The sequence below is a fragment of the Poecilia reticulata genome, chromosome 4 (genome assembly GCF_904066995.2).
Source record: "Poecilia reticulata chromosome 4, P_reticulata-male-v2, whole genome shotgun sequence".
In the NCBI taxonomy this organism is placed as follows: Eukaryota; Metazoa; Chordata; class Actinopteri; order Cyprinodontiformes; family Poeciliidae; genus Poecilia; species Poecilia reticulata.
In genome coordinates this window covers 6,789,103-6,809,024 of record NC_088833.1, presented here as the reverse complement: position 1 = coordinate 6,809,024, position 19,922 = coordinate 6,789,103, and the positions used below count along the sequence as shown (strand labels likewise).

At 37.5% G+C, this 19,922-nt stretch overlaps 1 protein-coding gene across 2 annotated transcripts in view; it reads left to right on the top strand.

Moving 5' to 3' along the window:
* pde4ba (phosphodiesterase 4B, cAMP-specific a) overlaps positions 1-19,922 on the top strand; it is a 163,917-nt gene that overhangs the window by 35,578 nt on the left and 108,417 nt on the right. The window contains exon 1 of one of the 2 annotated variants that reach the window (XM_008415177.3): positions 3,342-4,163. The exons of the other annotated variant lie outside the window; for it this stretch is intronic. Within the exon in view, the coding sequence (XP_008413399.1) occupies positions 3,940-4,163 (224 nt within the window). The 5' untranslated portion in view covers positions 3,342-3,939. Of the gene's footprint in view, positions 1-3,341; positions 4,164-19,922 lie in introns of those variants that run through there. 2 annotated transcript variants of the gene reach the window in all.

Here is a 19,922-nt window from a genome sequence, read left to right as displayed (position 1 = left end):
CTTTCTTCTCTTGACATTATTAAAACAGTGAGAGCCAGTAAAAATGGCTTAGGATTTTGATTAGATTTTTTTTTTTATGCTCTTTTCTTTAAATTAATTTACAAATTTAAAAACTCATAGTCTTTGAGCAATACATGCTGGTTTTATTTTGCCAGCACTGAAGAACGTCACCATGTCATGCGACATTAATAGGTTGCTGGAGCAACACTGCAGCAGCCAGATTACGTCAGACGCCACCGTTTCTGCTCTCTGGCTGCAAAAGCTAGGATTATTTTCTGTGTTGACACAACTCTGCTCTGATTGGCTAAAGGCTGCAGTGACACACATGGCATTTTTTGTGTTGTTCTTCTCGCGTCATTAAATTTATACGTTGTCTTTTGTTGACTGTTGTCTCCCAATAATGAGAATGATCAACCAAGTTTTACTTTCAACTGAAGAACTGCATTTCACCCTCAATGGAATGTGACTTGGTAATATTCTCAACACCAATAATTTTAATTCCTAGATTTTCTTGAGTTTCAGCACTAACAAAAAAAAAACTTCTCTTTTGCTGCTTCTTTTTGACACCTGGGTCAGCATCAGTCAGCCACATTTGTGCTTAAATGTACCTGTGGAAGAAAAGTACCTGTTTAATTTGATTCTTATTACCAAATAATAAGTTCTGTCTATGATATGATATTGTGTGAACATCATATCATAGACAGTGAAGTAATGTGAAGATTTCCACACCTTTCCTGTTGAATCTTAGCAACACCTGCATGCCTGATTCTTTTAAAAATTATTTATGGCTCGATCAGAGATTTTTCACTTCAGTCTCATAGGTTGGTTTTATTTGTTTAGGTTTGTCAGTTGGAGAATCAGATTTATTATTAATCAATAATAAATGCATCTAAATTTTTCAACTAGATATTGAGGCAATTTTTGTGTTATTGTTTCTGTGATAAAATATCCACATGCTGTAAATATAAATTCTCTTCAAAATTACAATAATAGAATATTTTCTTTTCAGTTTTTAATGCGACATTTTTCTTTATCTCCTTTATCCTTGGCGAAAGCTTCGAATGCTTACTGTCTATTTCAGTTTGAACTTAGATGTTGTTTCTGCTAAACTTAAAGTTTTAATTGGAAAAATTGTTTGTGCCCAATCTAAGATAAATATCGATCTTTGTTGGATCTTACCCAATGTGTGATATTGGCTCTTGATACGAATTAGTTATTTAAAAATCTTAAGCAACATCACCGTTTTGTCAGAAACTTTTAAAAGAATTTGGAAAAATTCTGTCAGTTTAGTCATGTAATGAGAGTGAAAGTCCATAAGCTAGTAGGTAAGCTACAGAGTGCAGCTCTGACCTCTGGCACATATTTGAAGTGCAAGCTTCCTTCCAAGTTAATTATGAATTTCTAAATAATTTTATCTAGAAGTTAATTTTATTTTTATCTATGATTCTCTCAATTTTCCTATTATTGTGCAGCTCTTCCGCATAATGCAGTAGCCTTGTGTGGAACAGATAATTGTTCTCAAGGATCACAGCTCAAATGAACATGATCAGACCAATATTACAATGAAACACACAAAGTTTCAATTATTTAAGAAAGATAATTACAGTAAGATGGAAAACATAGTTCATGCTAAAGTGCCTTTGAAACACTACAACCTTTGAGGAATAATTAAATTTTGACATAATTTACATGTTATACAATAAATTCAATATATATTGTATTTATGTTCATATTTTGTTCTCTATTGTCTTATTTTGTTCATGTATATTTCTTGATTGAAATAGTTATTGGGGAAAAAGAGGGAGAACGTGAGGAGAGGAAACGGCTACGTAATCTTCTGCCTCTTCACAATAATAGCATGTATATAATCATGTAACTACTTGAAGAATACTTAACAGTCTAACTAAAACATCAACACAGATGTTGAGCTTTGTTCAACTGAAATGTCATGAAACGGCCAACTAAATTGGTGCTTTAGAATATATACAAAAAATATGTATTTTTGGGAGACTGAATGCACTGAACCTCATCAAAGTTAGCAAAACACTAAATGAAAAATTAACTCAACTAATGGTGCATTTCTAGATTAACAGAAGTGTGCCCACTGCTGTTTTCTCTAACATTGTTGGTTTGGTTCTTGTAAAATGACAGAGAAGACGGGGCCACACGCCATGCATGGAAGAACCACGACTTTGGGCAGAGGAAGAAGATGAACCGCTAACTTTATATGACACTATGGGAATTCTGAGCAAGTGTGAGACAATTTTGTTGCATTGATTAGTTTTGTATTTTTTCAAGTGCAAGCTTTCTCTTTTCTCCATGCTGGCTTTTTCCTTTTTTAAGGGTTGATAATTTGTTCGCTTACTCAAGTAAAGAGCCAAGCAAAGTACATTTTGAAATTATTGACTAATAATACTCACTAATCGACTGTGTGCTTTTAAGGCTCAAATTACTACCAGCATTATCTTCTTCTTTTTTTTTTTCTTTTGGAAGACCATTTTCAAAGGGGTTTCTTGGCGAGCGTCTGGTGAGAAAGCTCTTGCAAGCTTCCATGGCTCGGATTCATCGGTGACTCACCACCAAAACAAATCAGTCCAATTGCAGACAAGCTAGTGCTCACATTTCCATCACTTGTCATGCTGCCATTCTGCCTCCTCTGATGTTCTTTTAGCATTTTTTTTCTCCCTCATCTTCATAGCCTTTCTACCTTGAGGGCATTTACTCTTGTTTTTCTTCCTCTTCACCATTCTGATTCAGTGTGTTCGTGCCACATCTTCTGTCTACATACTGAGACTGTTGTATGGTTTGATTGTTTACAACCAGACTAAAACGGGATACAAATTGCTTTTTATGATGTGATTACATTTTCCTTCTTCCTGCTGTGAAAGGGCTCCTAATTGGTGGCGTGAATGCATTCACTAGAGTTTTCATTTTAATCAGCTGACCTTTGAGCTGTGTTTGCGTTTCTCCATAGTCAACCTCATTACGCTGTTCACTTCCAAATTGTCTTTCCTTCTTGGCTCATCCACTTCACCAAAGGTCACCACATCATCACTACAGATGTACTGCAAATCCTAGATAAACAGAAAATAAATAATGAATCTGATAACCTGTTACCGGGGCTTGCCCGCTTGTCGTCACTGCGTTCGCTGGCCAATCCTCATCTGAGGGGGCGTGGCCTCCGCCTGCTGCGTGCCTGCTCTGGGTTTCTTGCGTATATTCTGAATGAAACAGAGAGGGAAGTATTTGCTTGCATGCTGCGTTCTGCTCCTCTCGCTGCTCTGACTGGGAGAGTGGAAGGGAAATCAGACTAGAGACTCAGCACTCTGTGCCACACCGGGAGTGCCTTTAGAAGAGTGAGAGAGAGAGAGAGAGAGAGAGGTGGGGGTTGTTTGCAGAAAGAGGAGGTCAGTCAAGCAGTGGTTGATGGAGGAGGCAGAGAGCAGTTTTCAGCCCTTTTGAATATTTCATAAGGGAGATCCTCCAACGTCAGGCTACCTGGATGGAGTGAGAGAAAGAGTTGGTGCGAAGGTGTGCAGTTAACTGGCACCAGGACCAGGGGGGAAATGGGAGAGCGGCGTAGTTGAGAAGAGGATTTTTTTTTTCCTGTGTGACCCTGTCGTAGAGCCTCACATAAAGAAAAGATCTGCAAGAATGCACTGGGGATGAACCAAAAACAAAGAGAAAGACAGGGGGCTCAACTACTGGCTGGCTATTCCTGAAACCTGTGAAAAACAGGATAAGGAGGGAGGATCCCATTTCTGGGAGAAAGTCTGTGTGAACGGCTGCTTCAGTCTGTCTTGCAACCTTTCAACAGATGAAAACTTATCTGATTCTTCACTGAAAACAAGGAATCAACTTTACATGACAGACAGGTTAGTCAGAATTTGACAGAGGAATTACAGTCGCCCAAACGGGAGCCAACTCCATCCTGCAGGTATGTCATCCAACGAGCTGAGCGTGGAAATGGACTCATGCATTCGGACATTCAAGGAGCACATGCACCTGGAGCTGGAGCCCCCAAAGATGCCAGGCGTGGTGGGAGGCAAGAGAGGAGCAACGTCTCCCAAACTGTCCCCAAGAAGCTCCCCGCGGCTCTTCCGCAAGCTGATGGTGAACAAGAGCATCCGACAGAGGCGGCGCTTCACCGTGGCTCACACCTGGTAAGGCCTTTGGGTGGTCAGTCAAAAGAAATGAGGAAGACAATTTAAACATAGTAAGTGTGGATGAGAGGAAATGATGAAGCACACATTAATATACTTTGGTGAAATTGTTGGAGAATTAGGAGATAACTGATAGAAAAGATTGTAAGGAAAAGTCTCTAAACATGGGAAAGGATGGAATAAACATGAGCGCTAAGATTCAGACAGAAATGAATTCAAGAGTTAAAAATACATCAACAGAAATAATGGGAGGGTATAAAACCTCTTGAGCTTCCTTTAAAATTAGGTTGTAAGATTGTGTGAGATGTAATGCGTTGTGATTTGTCGGTGAGTTATGGGATTACATAATGCAATAAAGATGACATTCAGCAGAGTTTCCCCTCTGTACTACTCTGTCTCTGCCTTGTACCTCAATGTATTTTTTGATGAACTGATCAGACCTTGTTTTGGAAGACTGCTGAGATGTGCGAGGATTGCTAGGTGTGTTATGCAACCCGGTGGTCCGTTTTTGTCCGCAACCCCAGGGACCAAGTGAATGCTTATATGACTCAACACGAGCTACAATGACTGATACGTTGCAAAATCACCAGGAACATTAGGATTTTGATGTCACAGACATTATCTAGATGGGATTCAAAGATGCTCTGATTCAGTTCTGACTTTCTTCATGGGCTGACCCCAAGGTATACCAAGGTTAATGGGAATTCTCTGAAAATTTCTAAAGTATAGTCATATTTAATGGAAATGCTACAGAAATTAATGGATTAATGACTAGTGTTCTCTGGCTGTGAGGAGCATACAGTAATGCAGCACTGCTGCTCCTCTACACATTCATTTAGATGAATTAATGGATATTGAATCATGTTACAACGTTTTGGTTTGCTTGTGTAAAGTACTGGCATGACTGTGAAAAATGCTACATCTATTCTGTGCACTGCTTGTCAGCAGATTCTTGGAAAGCTACTGTCTTTCTTAAGACAGATCAATTTGTCTTAAGAAAGACAAATTGATCTGTTTTGAAACATTTCCATTGACAAAACACACAGTGTCATGTCATAGAAACCAAAAGAGCACCACCCAGTAAAAGCTCTACACTTAGCAAGTATTTCTTTTCAGTATTTTTCTGAGGTCTCTGGATCAAAATCAAGATGACAAAAGACATCCCTTGGATGAATGGATGCTTTTGTGTGGTATTTTTTTTCTTTTTGTTAATTTTTTTTAAGAAAAAGAAGGAATAATTATTTTTAAAATAAGCTTCTAGATAATAAATTTTATTTTAAGTAAAATGTGGGATTAAATATGATGTCATGACGTTGTTGTGTTTTTAATCATGAGTGTAAAGGAATTGACCATTTTATACAGTATAAACCCCACATAACATTTTACTTTTCCCCCTTATTTTTTCTTCAAACCTGCCTTTAGATCTAGCAGCTTTCAGGGTTTATATTATGTGGCAAAAAGAAAGCTTGCTATGTTTTTTTTTTAGTTTGTGTGTTATTCAAAGTGGGGAGTTGGCTTAAAGTGACTATTAAGGAAGCTCAAGGTGACTCTTTTTGTTTAAACTGAGTCATTTGAAATGCTTCCTGATGCTGGTGAAGATGAAACGCATCACTCTGAAAAGACAGGATAATGAAAAATCCATACACATGAGTAGTTTTTTCTACTTAATCGGGCTTATCATGACAGTTGTGCAGTGGAATAAAAAGAGATCTTGTTGTGGGAAATGAGGGTCAGGAAATGAATCCTGATTTTAATCCTCTCCTATGTTTTGCATAGACAGGAGTTGTCTCAGCAATGGGAGGGAAAAACTAATATACATGTTTGTTTCTGTTCGTGTATTTATGCTGCCACGAGTCGAGAGAAATCCCATATTCTCAACCGTACGTTTGGTCATGTCAGTGATTTGAACCACACATATTTGTCATATAATTCTTGTTTATTCCTTTCTAGCAGCCACCTCAATTTCTGTCTTCCCTTTTCATTGTATAGGCTGCGGCTGATCCGTCAGAGCCGGGTGGGGGTTGGGTGGGTGCGAGGGAGAAAAGGAGGAAGGAAAAACAAGGATAATGGTTTTATTTAGGAATCATTAAAATGTTCTTTTCTTTGTTTGTTCTCATAAATCTGCCACATATAGGCTCAATCCAGGGACCAGACAAAGGCTTATTACACCCATTACTGCCATTAAACACCAGGCGAGCCCATTACCAGCCAAGTTCATGATAAATTATCCTTGAGCGAGACACTCAGGTCTCTTTGCTCACTTAGTCTGATGCTCTGACATGAAGCTAAAATTAGAAATATTGGGAAATAAAAGCAAGTTGGACTCATAAGAAACACAAGTAGGAAGAGAGAGTAAGCTAAAACAAATATAAAAAGATAATTGATGTGGACAGCCAGGAAAAGGCTTCTTTTAAAAACTTCATTTAATGCTTGTTCTTCACCCATTGTTGATGCAGCCACATTTCAGACATAATAAAATAAGCAGCCGTATTACAAGCCACAAAAAATGTGCACAACTGTGGGTTGTCATTATTCATTAGCCTATAAAGAAAACAAAATGCCCCACCTGGAAGTCCCTGTGAGTATTACAGGTCGTGAACTCTGTCTGACCTACTTGTCTGCCCACCTGTTCCAGAACATAAAAAAATATGAATTACTAAAAGTCTCATAACCTTTCTACTTTTGAATGAATAAAATGAAAAGGTGTTACATAAACATGCTTCAGTATATTGTTTGAGTTAGCACAAACCGAGGCAAAGGAACTACTATTTATAGTTTAGTTTGCTCCTTTTGAAGAATAACCTTGAAGAACAACTCAGAATTGAATCACTATAATTAATGTGAGGATACCCAAGCAGGTGAAATAGTTTGGCAGCTGTCACAAAAATCCCTAAATCTTTACCTTTTAGTTTGAAACACCCTGCTTATGATGCATAAGGAAGCTTTTTGCTTTCCTCCTGTCCCTCTACCTGCCCATTACCAACCACCACTCAGCAACTAGCTCCTGAATAATATTACCTGAACAGCCATACAATTGATTTTGTCTTTACAGATGCTCAAATCTAAAATAGTTAGCACTTGACCACAATTTAACTGTTTACTGGCTTGTAAGCTGAAAAAGATGCTTCAAAATGATTTGTTTGCAAATGCTGCTGTTTTGTAGATTTTTTTCCTTTATCCATTCTGCTGTCTTAATAGTAATTTGTTGAGTGTGGTCTGGCAATTCTGATTATTATAATGAACTGTTGATAACATTGCATTGTGACTAACTGGCTCTGCTGTGGACAAGTGTCTCGTGACCTCCTGACCTGTGAGCTCTCAGACAACGAGTCTTCTGTTAGGACAGCTCAGCTTTTCCCGAATCCTTTTTTTCATGCTTTCTTTGTTCTGCTCGGACTCTCTTCTAAACTTCTCGCTTTCCATCTGGTGTTTTTTTATTTTTTTGTCTAACTTTGGTGCTGCCTTGTCCCCTGTTTTCTTGCCGTCTCTACATGCCTCCTTTTGTAATTTGTGGGCACTTCTTTCTTTTTCCTGTCTGCCATTCTGTCGTTTTCCCTTTTTGCACTCCATAACACCACATGATGTAAATGTTTGATGGCTGGCCGAGGGGTACGTCGGCCTCTTTTCCAACTCACACAAAAAGTGCATTAAGGAGGGAGAGGGAGACGGCAAGAAGGTATAAAATAAGAGAACGGAACAGAATGGAATGGAAATATATGAACAAATATAACAATAAGCTTCACTGCTCATGAAAACTGTTCTGACAAGGTTAGAAATTGAGCAAGTATATTATTTTTAGTCTTCGAGTCTTTTTCTCTTTTAAACCTTTACCCAGATTCTTCAAGGCAGTGCATGACTTACATTATACAGATTTTATCTGAAGAAGAAGAAAGAGTGTTTATGCGGAGCCTTTCCTCCTGCTGAGTGATGACCATCAGATGCTTTTAGTGGAGTGAAGAGGCTTTTGAGAGAACATCATAGACTTATAAACAAGACGAGGTAAGAAAATGTCAGATGTTGTTTGTGCATATGTAAAAAGACAGACACATAAACAGAAAAAAACAGACTTCATTTACCGCAGCGGTTTCAGGCTTGGCTCTACATAGAGGGCTATTTACCTCAGCTTAAATGTCAGTCTAAATATCCATCTTTCATCACCATTCCATCCAGCGCTCCATCTGCTATTGATTTGTTTCTTTCTCTTCTGGCCTCCGTGACTCATCTAAAATCATCTCTGCACGAGCGTCAGGGAAAGATTGACGTGATTATTGTTGCCTCTGCTGCCAGTGTGTTTCTGCCAACTGCTCACTTGAGTAAGAGACAGGGAGACGGATGGAGAGGCGAAGCAAAGAGCACTCGATGGCAGAGCAAATTGCTCTAAAATTAAATTAAAATATTAGTTTATTAAAGCTTATTATTAAATTCTGCTAAAAATCTGGCCTCTACCTTAACAAACTAGTAAGACTCACCTCCAGTTACTTTGTCTACATTGCCTGATTTAGATTTTAAATGCAAAGGTTTGCAACTTTGACACATGCCCCATCCATTTTTTTTTTTTTTTTTTTTTTTTTTTTTTTTTTTCTTCTTTCTTTTATGTATGGGGAAGAAAGTGAAAAATGAGGGTGGAAAACGATGAAAATTAAAGTGGAATGGAAATGGAATGGAACCAGTTAAAGTCCGCGGGAGGGCAGACTCCTCTAACTATAAGTTAGTTAAATTCTGTGTGGGACGGCGGCGTCCTCTGGTAAGGGAGTTTGTTTTTTTTAATTTTTATTTATTTTTTAATTTTCTCTCTTTCTCACTGTTTATTTCTGTTTTTGTTTTGGTTGTGTAAAGCACTTTGAAATGCCTTGCTGCTGAAATGTGCTATACAAATAAAATTTGATTGATTGATTGATTGATCCATAGTACTCCATTCCAAACTGTTTTATAGTTAGATTTTTCTACTATTTAATATAAATAGATGTATAAGTATTCATTTTCCTGACCCTTTCTGGTACTCCATTAATGTTCAAAAGAAGATTCCAGTATGGCTAGAGCAGATGGAGGTCAAAGATCCTCTAGAAATCTGACAACTTTTACTCGTGCTTGGTGGAGGGAGCATTAGCCTTTTGGTCCTCAGCTAACATCTCTAAGCACAACAAAAACTAACCTCTTTAAGTGAAATCTGCTAACTTTACGATGAAAACATACAGGCTAAGATCTGCTTGGTGTTTTCTAACGTGGGCAGAACTTTTTATAAATGTTATGATTTACAAAACCCATCCACTTAGAGGAATGATATGATCGGTTGATGGTTCCTCCCTAGTAATATTTACGCTCGATAAAAACCACTCAAACAGAAAGAGGATTTCTCATTAGAGAATGAAGTGTGATAGAGTAGGGAATAATTGCATTTTAATCTGAGTAAATGGAGTTCAAATAAGGGTGAATTTATATGTATGTTCATACTAACTGGGGTGATGCACTAAACGTTACACTTGCAGCACAGCAAAGCACAACTATCTCTTTTAGAGATTGTTTTTGCTGGATTTCTTTTTCTTTAGCCCCGGGTCTGACCCTAGATCCTCTTTATTGGACTCCTCTGGCTGGGTAATGGAGCATACACCTCTGGGATCTCTGTGCTGCAGACTACCTCATATCTTCCAATAAAATATGTATTGAATTTTGATTGCAATTTTATTGTTTTTGCTATCGTGAGGCTTTTGATTTTAATAATTCCTTAAAAAGAGTAACAATTTCAGCACTGCAGATCAATACAGTTTACTGTGTTTGACTAGTCTATGTTTTTATCCCAATAAAAATATTAAATCCAGACACTTGATTCAGAAAGCCAGACTGAAACCAGCTTTTATGTGATTCTTATCAAGTAGTTGCATTGATCTTGCAATCCTCTATCCAACGTGCATGGTGATTCATCCTAACTAACACACCAGGCGGAGTTGATTGTTGTCTGTTTTTAAATAGCATGCTATCCTGAAATGTAGCAACACAGATAGGTTGCCCGAGTAAAATAATAATTTATGGACTTATATTGACCCAGATACATTTAATTTGGCACTTACTCATTAGCCCACTTAACTCCAACTATCAAATCATGTGAAGCACAGCCAAATCAACTTTCCTGCATCCAAATAACTGCAGGAGTGTCAATTACAAAAACGCAGCCTGTGCTGTGTTTAAATCAAAACCCAGGCTTTTAAGTGTTTTGCAGTGTTTCATCACAATACCGTCTTGACATGAAACACACATATTTATCTGTGCTTGCATACTTGAATTGAAAAGTCATTTTCTGAACATTCCAGCGTAAAAAAGTAGATGAAATCTCCATTTCAAATCTGCATAAGTTGGCTGTTTGATTTTGGTAAAAGTTCTATTGAGTCTGTTTTCCTAAAGTCAAACAGAAAATAAATATGAAAACTGTAAGAAGCAAAAGGTTGGAATTTAATAAGGAGTTATGATTGTAATCTGAAAAATATTTCACCTATTTTCTCTTGTCAATTGAGAACAAAAATATTTGACAAAAAAAAGAGTCTAAACTGTTATACTAGTACTTTAAATTTGTGTTGTCATCTACATTTGTTCTGCCTACCAGGTGTTGTGATTGGTTTCCTTGCCACGTAAGAGTGAAGCAGGCACTCCGGTCCTTTTTGAGTCAGAGATGTATTGGGTGATGTTGGCAGTGATTCAGAGGTCTAGAAACAGCCTTCCTCCTGTTCTTTCTCCTCCTCCTCCTCTTTATTTGCTCATGCTGCATGACTCGGTTCAGCACCCCTCATCTCTCTCTCTTGTCTCCCCGAACCAAGCAAACCAACCAAGCAGAAAGTTAACTATTCCAGATGGGTGACGGAGGATGAACATTCAGGGTTGTGCATGTGTGAGTGTCCCTGTTCACGTTAACATCTTCATATGATGTAATCATGGTATGGTAATCAACAAAGACATTTAGCCAGTTTCTGGAAAACATGTGGCTGTGTTGGCTTTCAGGAAATGCATAAAACCCCATTTGTCTTCGTTGCATTCCATGTTTATTAAATGTTCTCATTTTTTGCTGCAATAACTTTTTCCACATGTAGTTTGCCATTTTGCCTGTGCTGAAGTGGCATTTGTGATAAAGGATGTAATATAATAATTCAGAATATACACAGTCAAGTTTGACATCATCAGATTTCAACTATATTTTCAGCTGAGACCAAGCCAGTGCTTCTGCATTGTATCATAATACTTTCAGTTTTTTCATTTCTTTTTTTGCTGTACCAACCGTCTAGACCCCTCAGATCTCCTGGTTCTGGTCTGTTCTGAATCCCCAGAACCAGAACCAAATGAGGAGAAGCAGCATTCAGTTTCTATGCACCACAAATTTGGAACAAACTTCCAGAAAACTGTAAAACAGCTGAAACACTGTTTGACTTTAAATCTCAATTTAAAACCCACCTGTTTAGAATTGCTTATGGCTGAATTAGGATTAGAGTGTGGGTTTTGATGTCTATGTTTTTATCCTTTTTAATTTTTGCTTTTCTTTAAAAAAAACAAAATCTCTTTCCCTTTCTCACTCTTCATTCAATGCCACATGCTGTTTTTATTTTAATTATGTAAAGCACTTTGAAATGCCTTGATGCTGAAATGTGCTATACAAATACAATTTGATTGATTGATTGATTTTGTTTTTGCCTTTAAAAATTATTTTTAGTACATTTCAGAAGAAACTATCAACTGACTTAGAAGAAACACTTGGAGACAATACAGAAGAAGATGTGTCAAATCTAATAAGAGTAGTTTGCTGATATTTTAGTTAAGAGAAAATATTTGTGTGTTGACTAAAGGTGCATTTATCTTATTCATTGACTGACTATTAGAAAAACTACAACTGTGACTTTTTCCATTGCAGTATTACTTCTGCAAGTGTCTGAGCTGTCATGAACATGTTGGACATCCATTTCTTTTGGTAAAATGTCTTCAAAATGTAGGAGGATCCTGAAGCCATTGCTAAAGATGGTGTGCTTGTGTGTCTTTGTCTTTATGCATGGAAGTCTCAAAGTTGAATATTCTTTTTATCAGACAGAAAAGCATACACACGTTCATTAATAACAGCTGCTCTACAGCTCCATTTGGGCAATCTGAAGTAAGCCGAACACAACAGTACATTTTCTTTCTGCTTCGTCACCATTATTCAACACTTGATTGCTGCCTATCACGCTGACTGAAAGGAATGATGGCAGCATCCTATTTTTTTTTCTGCTCAGCAGGCGACGATGTGCAGCCATGCAGAACGGGAGGCAGAGACGCATTAGGCTTTATCTTATCAAATGAACATGGGCTATTGGAATCTTGAGAACTGAAATTATTCAGAAATGAGGTCATTTTTTGAGCATGAATTAAGAAGTGATGGTGATGTGAACTCACTTGAACTTGAGAAATACGTCTCTGTCTTGACCGTGCACTGACGTTTCACTCATCACGATTAACCTCATGAAACAATAATTGTACTGGACTTGAACGTCTCACTCTGGGCAAGCCCAAAATGACATCAAGTCCTGAAACAGACTGTATGACTTGTTGCTGCAGCAAATTCATGTCCAACAGAAGCAACTACAGTTTTCATATGCTGCTTAAAATACTCGTATATTACCCTTAATTTGTGTCTTATTTTAAATGTGCAACACCTGTGAGCACATTTTCAAGCTACACATTTGGAATGTGTAGCTTGAAAAAAACATGCTTTCTTCAAGTACTGGGCTTTGCTATGAGCACTTGATGAAGGGTTGATAGTCTTTGACTGTTTCTGTTCACGTTTTTTATATCTGCGCTGTAATTCACTGAAGTTTGCAGCTCAATATTCTTGAGCTGAGTGAAGGGAAGTGTTTGTCGTATTTAACGGTCTGTATGGTATGTGTGTTATGAATCTTCTGACCAGAATAAATTAAACTAAGCTGCAATCAGTAGGGAATGGGTTTTGTCCTGTATTTCCAAGTTGTCTTTATTGCAGCATCAGCTTGTCCACAACTGAGATGAAAACGCAGGAGGATTGATTTGTTGTAGTCTACAACACCCCCTGCAGCATCCACAGCTGAGATGTACCAGAAAGATGAGTACAGATAAGCGTGGGCTAATTCATGTGTTGGCGAAAAGTGAGCTCAAAGCTTACGGCAAAGTAAACTGTGCTGTGAATGTTTTTGTGATGCCTGCATCCTGGCAGACATCGCGCTGCAGCTGCAGGTGAACAACACTCCGCCTCTGAAAGCAAAAACGAAGCAAGATGTGCATTTGAGTTCTTCTTGGTCTCGCCCAGCATGTCCTGAGGCTGACATAACCTCAGCCTTTTAGTCTGATGAATTATGAGATTTAATATGTGCAACCTTACATATACTGTATGTTCCACAATATTTATGTATAGGATTGTCTATATAAATGGCTTACATTACCCATGAGAATACAATAAACTCATTTGGAATGTAGCATTTTAAAAGAAGAAAGGAAGATGGGCAAATCTGTGAAACTGAAAAATCTAACGCAGTGGTTCCCAAACTTTCCAGCTTCTCACTCGCAAGATAAAAATGTAAGACTCTCGGTTTAGCATATAAGCATTTTTACTGAGTCATATTAAAAGTAACACAATAATATAGTTTTAATTTATGTTCAAGTTTTGTTTTTCTTTATTTCAATGTTGGGATTTAGAAACATTTCTGAAGAACATCTCATGATTCCAGATGAACAACTTTGGGAACTGCTAATCTAATGAACTCATCTTTAATTGATTATTAACACAATGACAGAAATGTAAATGATCTACTTTATTTAAAATGTAAAATGACTAAAAACACTTTGGCCAAAAGGTGTGCTCACATTAAGCTGTAGGTCATTTCTCCTTTTTGACCATTCCCAGAGCCATTTTGGATCAGCACTTTGAGCTGACATAAATAAAATGAACTATCACGTCTCTGTAAACAAAACTGGCCTCCAGAAAATTTCAGTCATCAGAATGGAAATTATTGAGCTCATTCATTTATTAATGAGGTTTACTCCTCCTCAAAATCTGTAATCTTCCTTTAACCTTCAAACGTGGCAATTAAAAATACTAACTCTTACAAAATAAATCCTATGAAAATCACGTGCTGCATGAAAACCGCACGAGGTTCACACAACTTTTCACACGTGAATGATGTGAATCACATGTGAAAGCACACGTGTGATTTTTGAACGTTTTGTGGTAAAACCCCATGTGATTCCCATGTGATCACATGTGCAAATATGTAATCACATGTTGAATAAACCATGGATCACATGAACAAAATAATTTTTCACACGTGGAAAATGGGAACCACATGTGGAACATGTGACCCCATGTGACTTTCATGGGATTTTTTTGTAAGAGAATCTACAAGAAAAATTATTTTCAATCTCACAATAGCTCAGTGAAATTGCAATAAATTACAAACAACATAACAACTTGCTTGCCCATCCACAGTGGTCTCTCTGTGTGTATCGGCAGCTCAGCAGGTGAGTCATCTTCCTACTTCTGGGGCTCCTGTTTAGCTGCTTTTCCTCCTGTGTCTTATCACTATCACACAGATAGTGATGAGTCACCTCAACACTATCTGAAAAATCTCTAAATAAATGCTCATGACAGAATTTTCCAAAAGCAAAAAGGACACTTCATTACTGTCATAATGTTTTAAGAAGCCATTTGTCAGTTGAGTTTATCAAAAGGAATTGCACTAATTACGTAGCGGCTGTCATATTTGCATTAGAAAACCAAAAACTACCATGCACTGTACATTACATCATACAGCGTTGCATGCCATATCTCAACATTTTGTTTCGTGTCTGTTTTAGGATTGAGGTTGGAGCTTTGCAAAGTTAACTTGTCTTATGTCATGACCTTTCTATTATTTAGTGAGCCTACATAGAGATAATGCTGTTATATTTTATATATACCTTTTTTTTTTATTTAATTATGTAACACAGTTGCAGTTATGTGAATATTGGTAGCATTTATATAAGGCCTGGGTTTTAGTTTGACTTTAAACTAAGTAATAAATGGTTAAAAGGTTTTCAATGAAATTTTAATAAATGCATCCTGGAGACATCTGTCAAATCTGAAGTGAAAGGTCTTGTAGCAAATAGATAAAGTAACACAAATATGATTAATAAAGGGATGACCTCAGTCGAGCTGAACATTTTTATTATTTGTTGACTGAAATGCCTTTAAGTGGCAAATCCTGCTGTGATGATTTGGATAAAAGTAAATCTGACAATGATTGGATCAGTCTTGAGAATATTTTTTTCAGTTTTCCCATACTTTGGCAAATTAGACGAGACTTTGTCAGTCTTTATGGCTCAAAGGCAGTCAGTCTGAATCATCATCTTCTGGGACAATAAGATGTTCAGCGCGGCTCTCGGATAAACACGACTTGTACAACACACTTGTACATTGCCTCATTTTCACTGCTGTCTTTATGCTGCTCGTTTCACATACAGTCATCACAATGTGCCTTGCAGGCTGTGGCGATTTGCATTACAGAAGACTACATGAATTTGTTATATGCATGTCCATCCTAGCACAAATTTTTGTCTTTAACTGTGCGCATCTCCTGTCTGCTCGAATCATGATCACTGTTAACCTGTGGGGGAAACCACCGCCCACACAGTCTGATGTAGTGTTAAAAAGTCTTTTAAAAAAAGTTGCGCGTGTCTTGTATTTGCTACCCATGTTGTGTGAGAAAAGTGTGTTTGCAAAAGCACAATGTGAAGTCATTGGGAGCACAAGCTAAAACCAGGGTAGCAGTAATTGTTGCATAAAGATTAGGAGACTGTTAGAAAACTCATCATATGTTTGTCTGCATCCCTGAATGTATCTGCACTGATATGAGTAAAAGTGCAATGCAATGTTTAGAGTTGGTTCCCAACATTAAACTGATTCCTTGGCCACAGAAATCAGTTTAGGAAAATGTGGAGCTCTTTATCATGTTTTCAAATGTGTTGTAATTTACATACATTGAGATGATGCTGAGTGTGTCACATGGATACATGTACCGCCATAGAAGATTGGATTTGTGTCTCCTTGTTAAACTCAAGCAGAGCCACAAACGATGGCATAAAAAATCCTTTCATCAAATATAAACTGGTGACCTTTTCATTGGTTACCATTGGTGATTGTCTCTTTTCAATCATTTCTGAGTCATCACCAATTCTTCAGAGAATGATTGACAGGAAAGTGTGATGAAAAACTGTTGAGTGACTGTTAGATCTACTTAGTTGTGTAAAAAGCAACTTTAGTATAAAAATGCTTGGTGCAATGATTTCTGAACCATAATATGTTTGATTTGCATTCCAGATCTGCTTATCAGTCAGACATCTTTTGCTAGTTGGATGTGTTTTGTCTCTTAGGCATATATAGATCTTAGCGCCTGAGATGATGAAGCTCAAGGAGAGTGTTGGGGGTCACTGTGATGATAGAAATGAGAAAAACAATAGAGGAATAATTACTTCCATATTTTCAGAGCAATATTTATGTTTTTCTGTTAAGGGGCAATCCAAATTATTATTTTATTTCACATGAATAACTTAAACACCAGATGCCCATTGAAACTTTTTTAATCTCTTCAGTTTATCAAAGATCTAATGCAAAAATTTCAAAAATAAATCCAAAGCACCAGATCATAAAATGGACCCGGTGAAAACAGAAAAAAATATTTTTGCTTCTTACACAAACAAGTTGAATATTATTACAAAGCTTTGTCCTTAAGCATAATAACCAAACTTTTCAGTAAAATCAGCCATAGCTAAATATGGAAAGGTTTATGCATGTTTTTTTTCTAATTTTTTTGTTGTTGTATTGTATAACAAAACGTACACAGCATGTCAGTTTTTTCATTGAAGCACAGACAAACCAAGCTCTGCAGAATTTTAAGCATTTGCTTAAACAAATATATTTGCATTTCTCAACCCGACTCTTCATTTTTCCAATCTCATTGCAGTGGCAAACCTCTTGCAGAACGAGTTTCTTTAACAAGATACTGAAGCAAATATTAATTCAGCTTGCAAACTTCACCTCACCGCCATGCTGATCTTTGTTCAGTTTGTCTGCAAAAACCCAGTGTTTTCAAAAGACTGCAAGCTGCAGAAAAGCATTTCAGAACATTTTTGATTTTTGCTATGTAGCACCCTGCCAGTTAACTCCAGGTTGTATGTCAGTAATTTAAGAGCATGCAGTAATTTGTAACTGATTGCTCTTTTTGCTGCTCTATGGGTTTGTCCTTTAAATAACAGCCCTGAGGGTCACACGGAGCCATTTGGTCAGTGTTTATCCATGCTGGGATGTTGGCAGGGAAATGTTGGCTCTAACCCTGCATCCAAATGGCAGCCACTCTCTCTCCTCTGTCTCTGCTGTCTTCATTTGCAGACAAAATTCACACTGTGATTGAGCAGTTTCCCATGGGTGTGTTAATTTGGTCAGATCACCCGTGGCGACTCTCAAAATTGCTACTGTCCCACTTCAGTTTTGACCTGTCCAAAGCTGTAGAGTCTCCAGAGGCGACAAGTTTTGCTGCTATTCATGTTTAAGGTAGCAAAAAAAGAAAAAGTGGGAAGTTCCACCAACTTTAATACATAGCCCCAAGTGTCTTCTTAGAGCATGACAGTTTAGAGAGGAACAAACAGATTTAGTTGAAACTAGTGTGCCAGGGTATAACTGCTGCTTGGACAGGCTAAAATTAAAACCATTTAAACTCCCTGAACTGTAAAAGAACATTTAATTCAACCTGAAGAGCTATTGTTTGAAATGGATGTGCAGTGTAATATTTTCAACTTCCTCTTCTGCTTCTTTTTAAAGCAATTTTCCACCTGCCTTCTCACTTTTCCTTCTCGCTCCATCACGTCTGTCTCATGATTAAGACTCTGTTTGCTTCAGTCCTTTTCTGTTCATTATCTCGGGTCTCCAGCAGTGTCTGTTTAGTTAGTGTCACATTGATTTACACACGCCCACAATGTGTTAGGGCTTTTTCATACACTGCGCACACTTTCCTAATGACCCTTTAGCTCTACAGCCAGCAGGTGTGCATGTGTGTGCTTGTCTAAGATTAATTTTTGCATTAAAACTCTTTAGATAATCATTGTAACACCAGAAAATTAACCTTTAAAGAAAAAGACCCCACATGTGCCAAATGTGATTACATCACAAAAGCCCAAGTGAAAATGACTTAGCAAAATATGTTACATCTGAAAAAGGCTTTTTCACAAGGGAGAAGATTTCTGCAAGTTGCATAACATGGCCAGATGTGGTAACTTTTTTTGCTTTGTCCACAACTTTAAAATCGTAGACTAGGCATACCAAATGGAGGATTTTATGTACAAGGATGTGATTTAAAATAATCATATGGTCCTCATCAAGATTTAAAATGCCATAAAAACTCAGTTGAGGTTTGTCTTTATCTAATTTTAATACCGTAAAAGAATCAGGTTTCTCCAAATGACATAAAACCTTCCAAATGAAAAATATCTCATAAAAACATTCTAAACATGTGGAAGATAATTCATCTTGAGAAACTTTGCAGCTGGGGTGCAAACGCACACAGTGACCAAAACAAACACACCCCCAGAGGGACACGCACATAGAAAAACACACACCAACAGTACACGCAGACTGATGGTTTTATGGACAAATATATGGATCAGTGAAATATATTTGGCACTTAGCAGGAAAGTTAAGGGAAAAGTATATTCCAATACAGCACTGAGAATACACACAGACCCATAAATACTCTCACACAACCCACCATTATTTAATTGGTATGACAAATCGCTGGCTGGAATAATATTTCACAAGACGTGGCTTTTCGATCCAGGTGGGATACATGACCTCGTTTTATCTGGATTTGGAGGGAAGAAGTGAAGCTCTGTCCCCCACACATAGAAACCCACTGCACCCTTCTTTAAGCATGTAAGCAAGACTGACTTTATAGTGATAAATACAAAATGTAAAAAAAAAAAAGAATTACAATACCACACTGTTTTAAAAATGACTTAACATATTGGTTGGAAAATATGCACCATGACTGTCCATGACTGTCATGACTAGCATGATTTAGTTCTAATTCAAGTTTAGCATTTTAAAAGGAACAGGACCCCTGCGGATCTGAGACCTTTGTATTTACATTTCTCTCTATCTGCTTTCACATGTGCCTTCCCTTTCCAAGCATACGTTTTATTTTCCAAACATGTTACAGGATGTTTACTGGGGGAGATGTCACGCTGATACCAATCAGTTTAGCCTAGTTATAAATGAACCGCGAAGATTCATTTCAGCTCGCAGGGATCAAACATAATTTCCCACCATTTAGATGAGACATTTGGATGTTGCTGCAAATTATTTGATTCAGAGTGAAAGAAGATGACCCTTTTAAGGAAAGTAAGGTGATGGCATAAACATTCAACTGGTGGATGTAGGAAAACACTTCTTCCTTTCTGCCAATGAGAGATGAAGCAGGAGGATTTATCTAGTCATTCATTTACAGCTGGACAACAATTTGTGTAGTTATTGTTCATTATTCATTTTCTCTAGTATTGACCTGCTCTACATTCCTTACACATCCTGCACAGGAAACCTGGGAGTAGTGAAATGAGAGTGAAGCTCCAGTTGTGTCTAGCCTATTTTCTTCTGCAATGGAGCAGCTGAAAAAAGTGGGTTGTGGGAATCTAAATAGATTATTTTATGTCTGCCCAACATTACTCTTTTCTTTGTACACATGATAATATATTCTT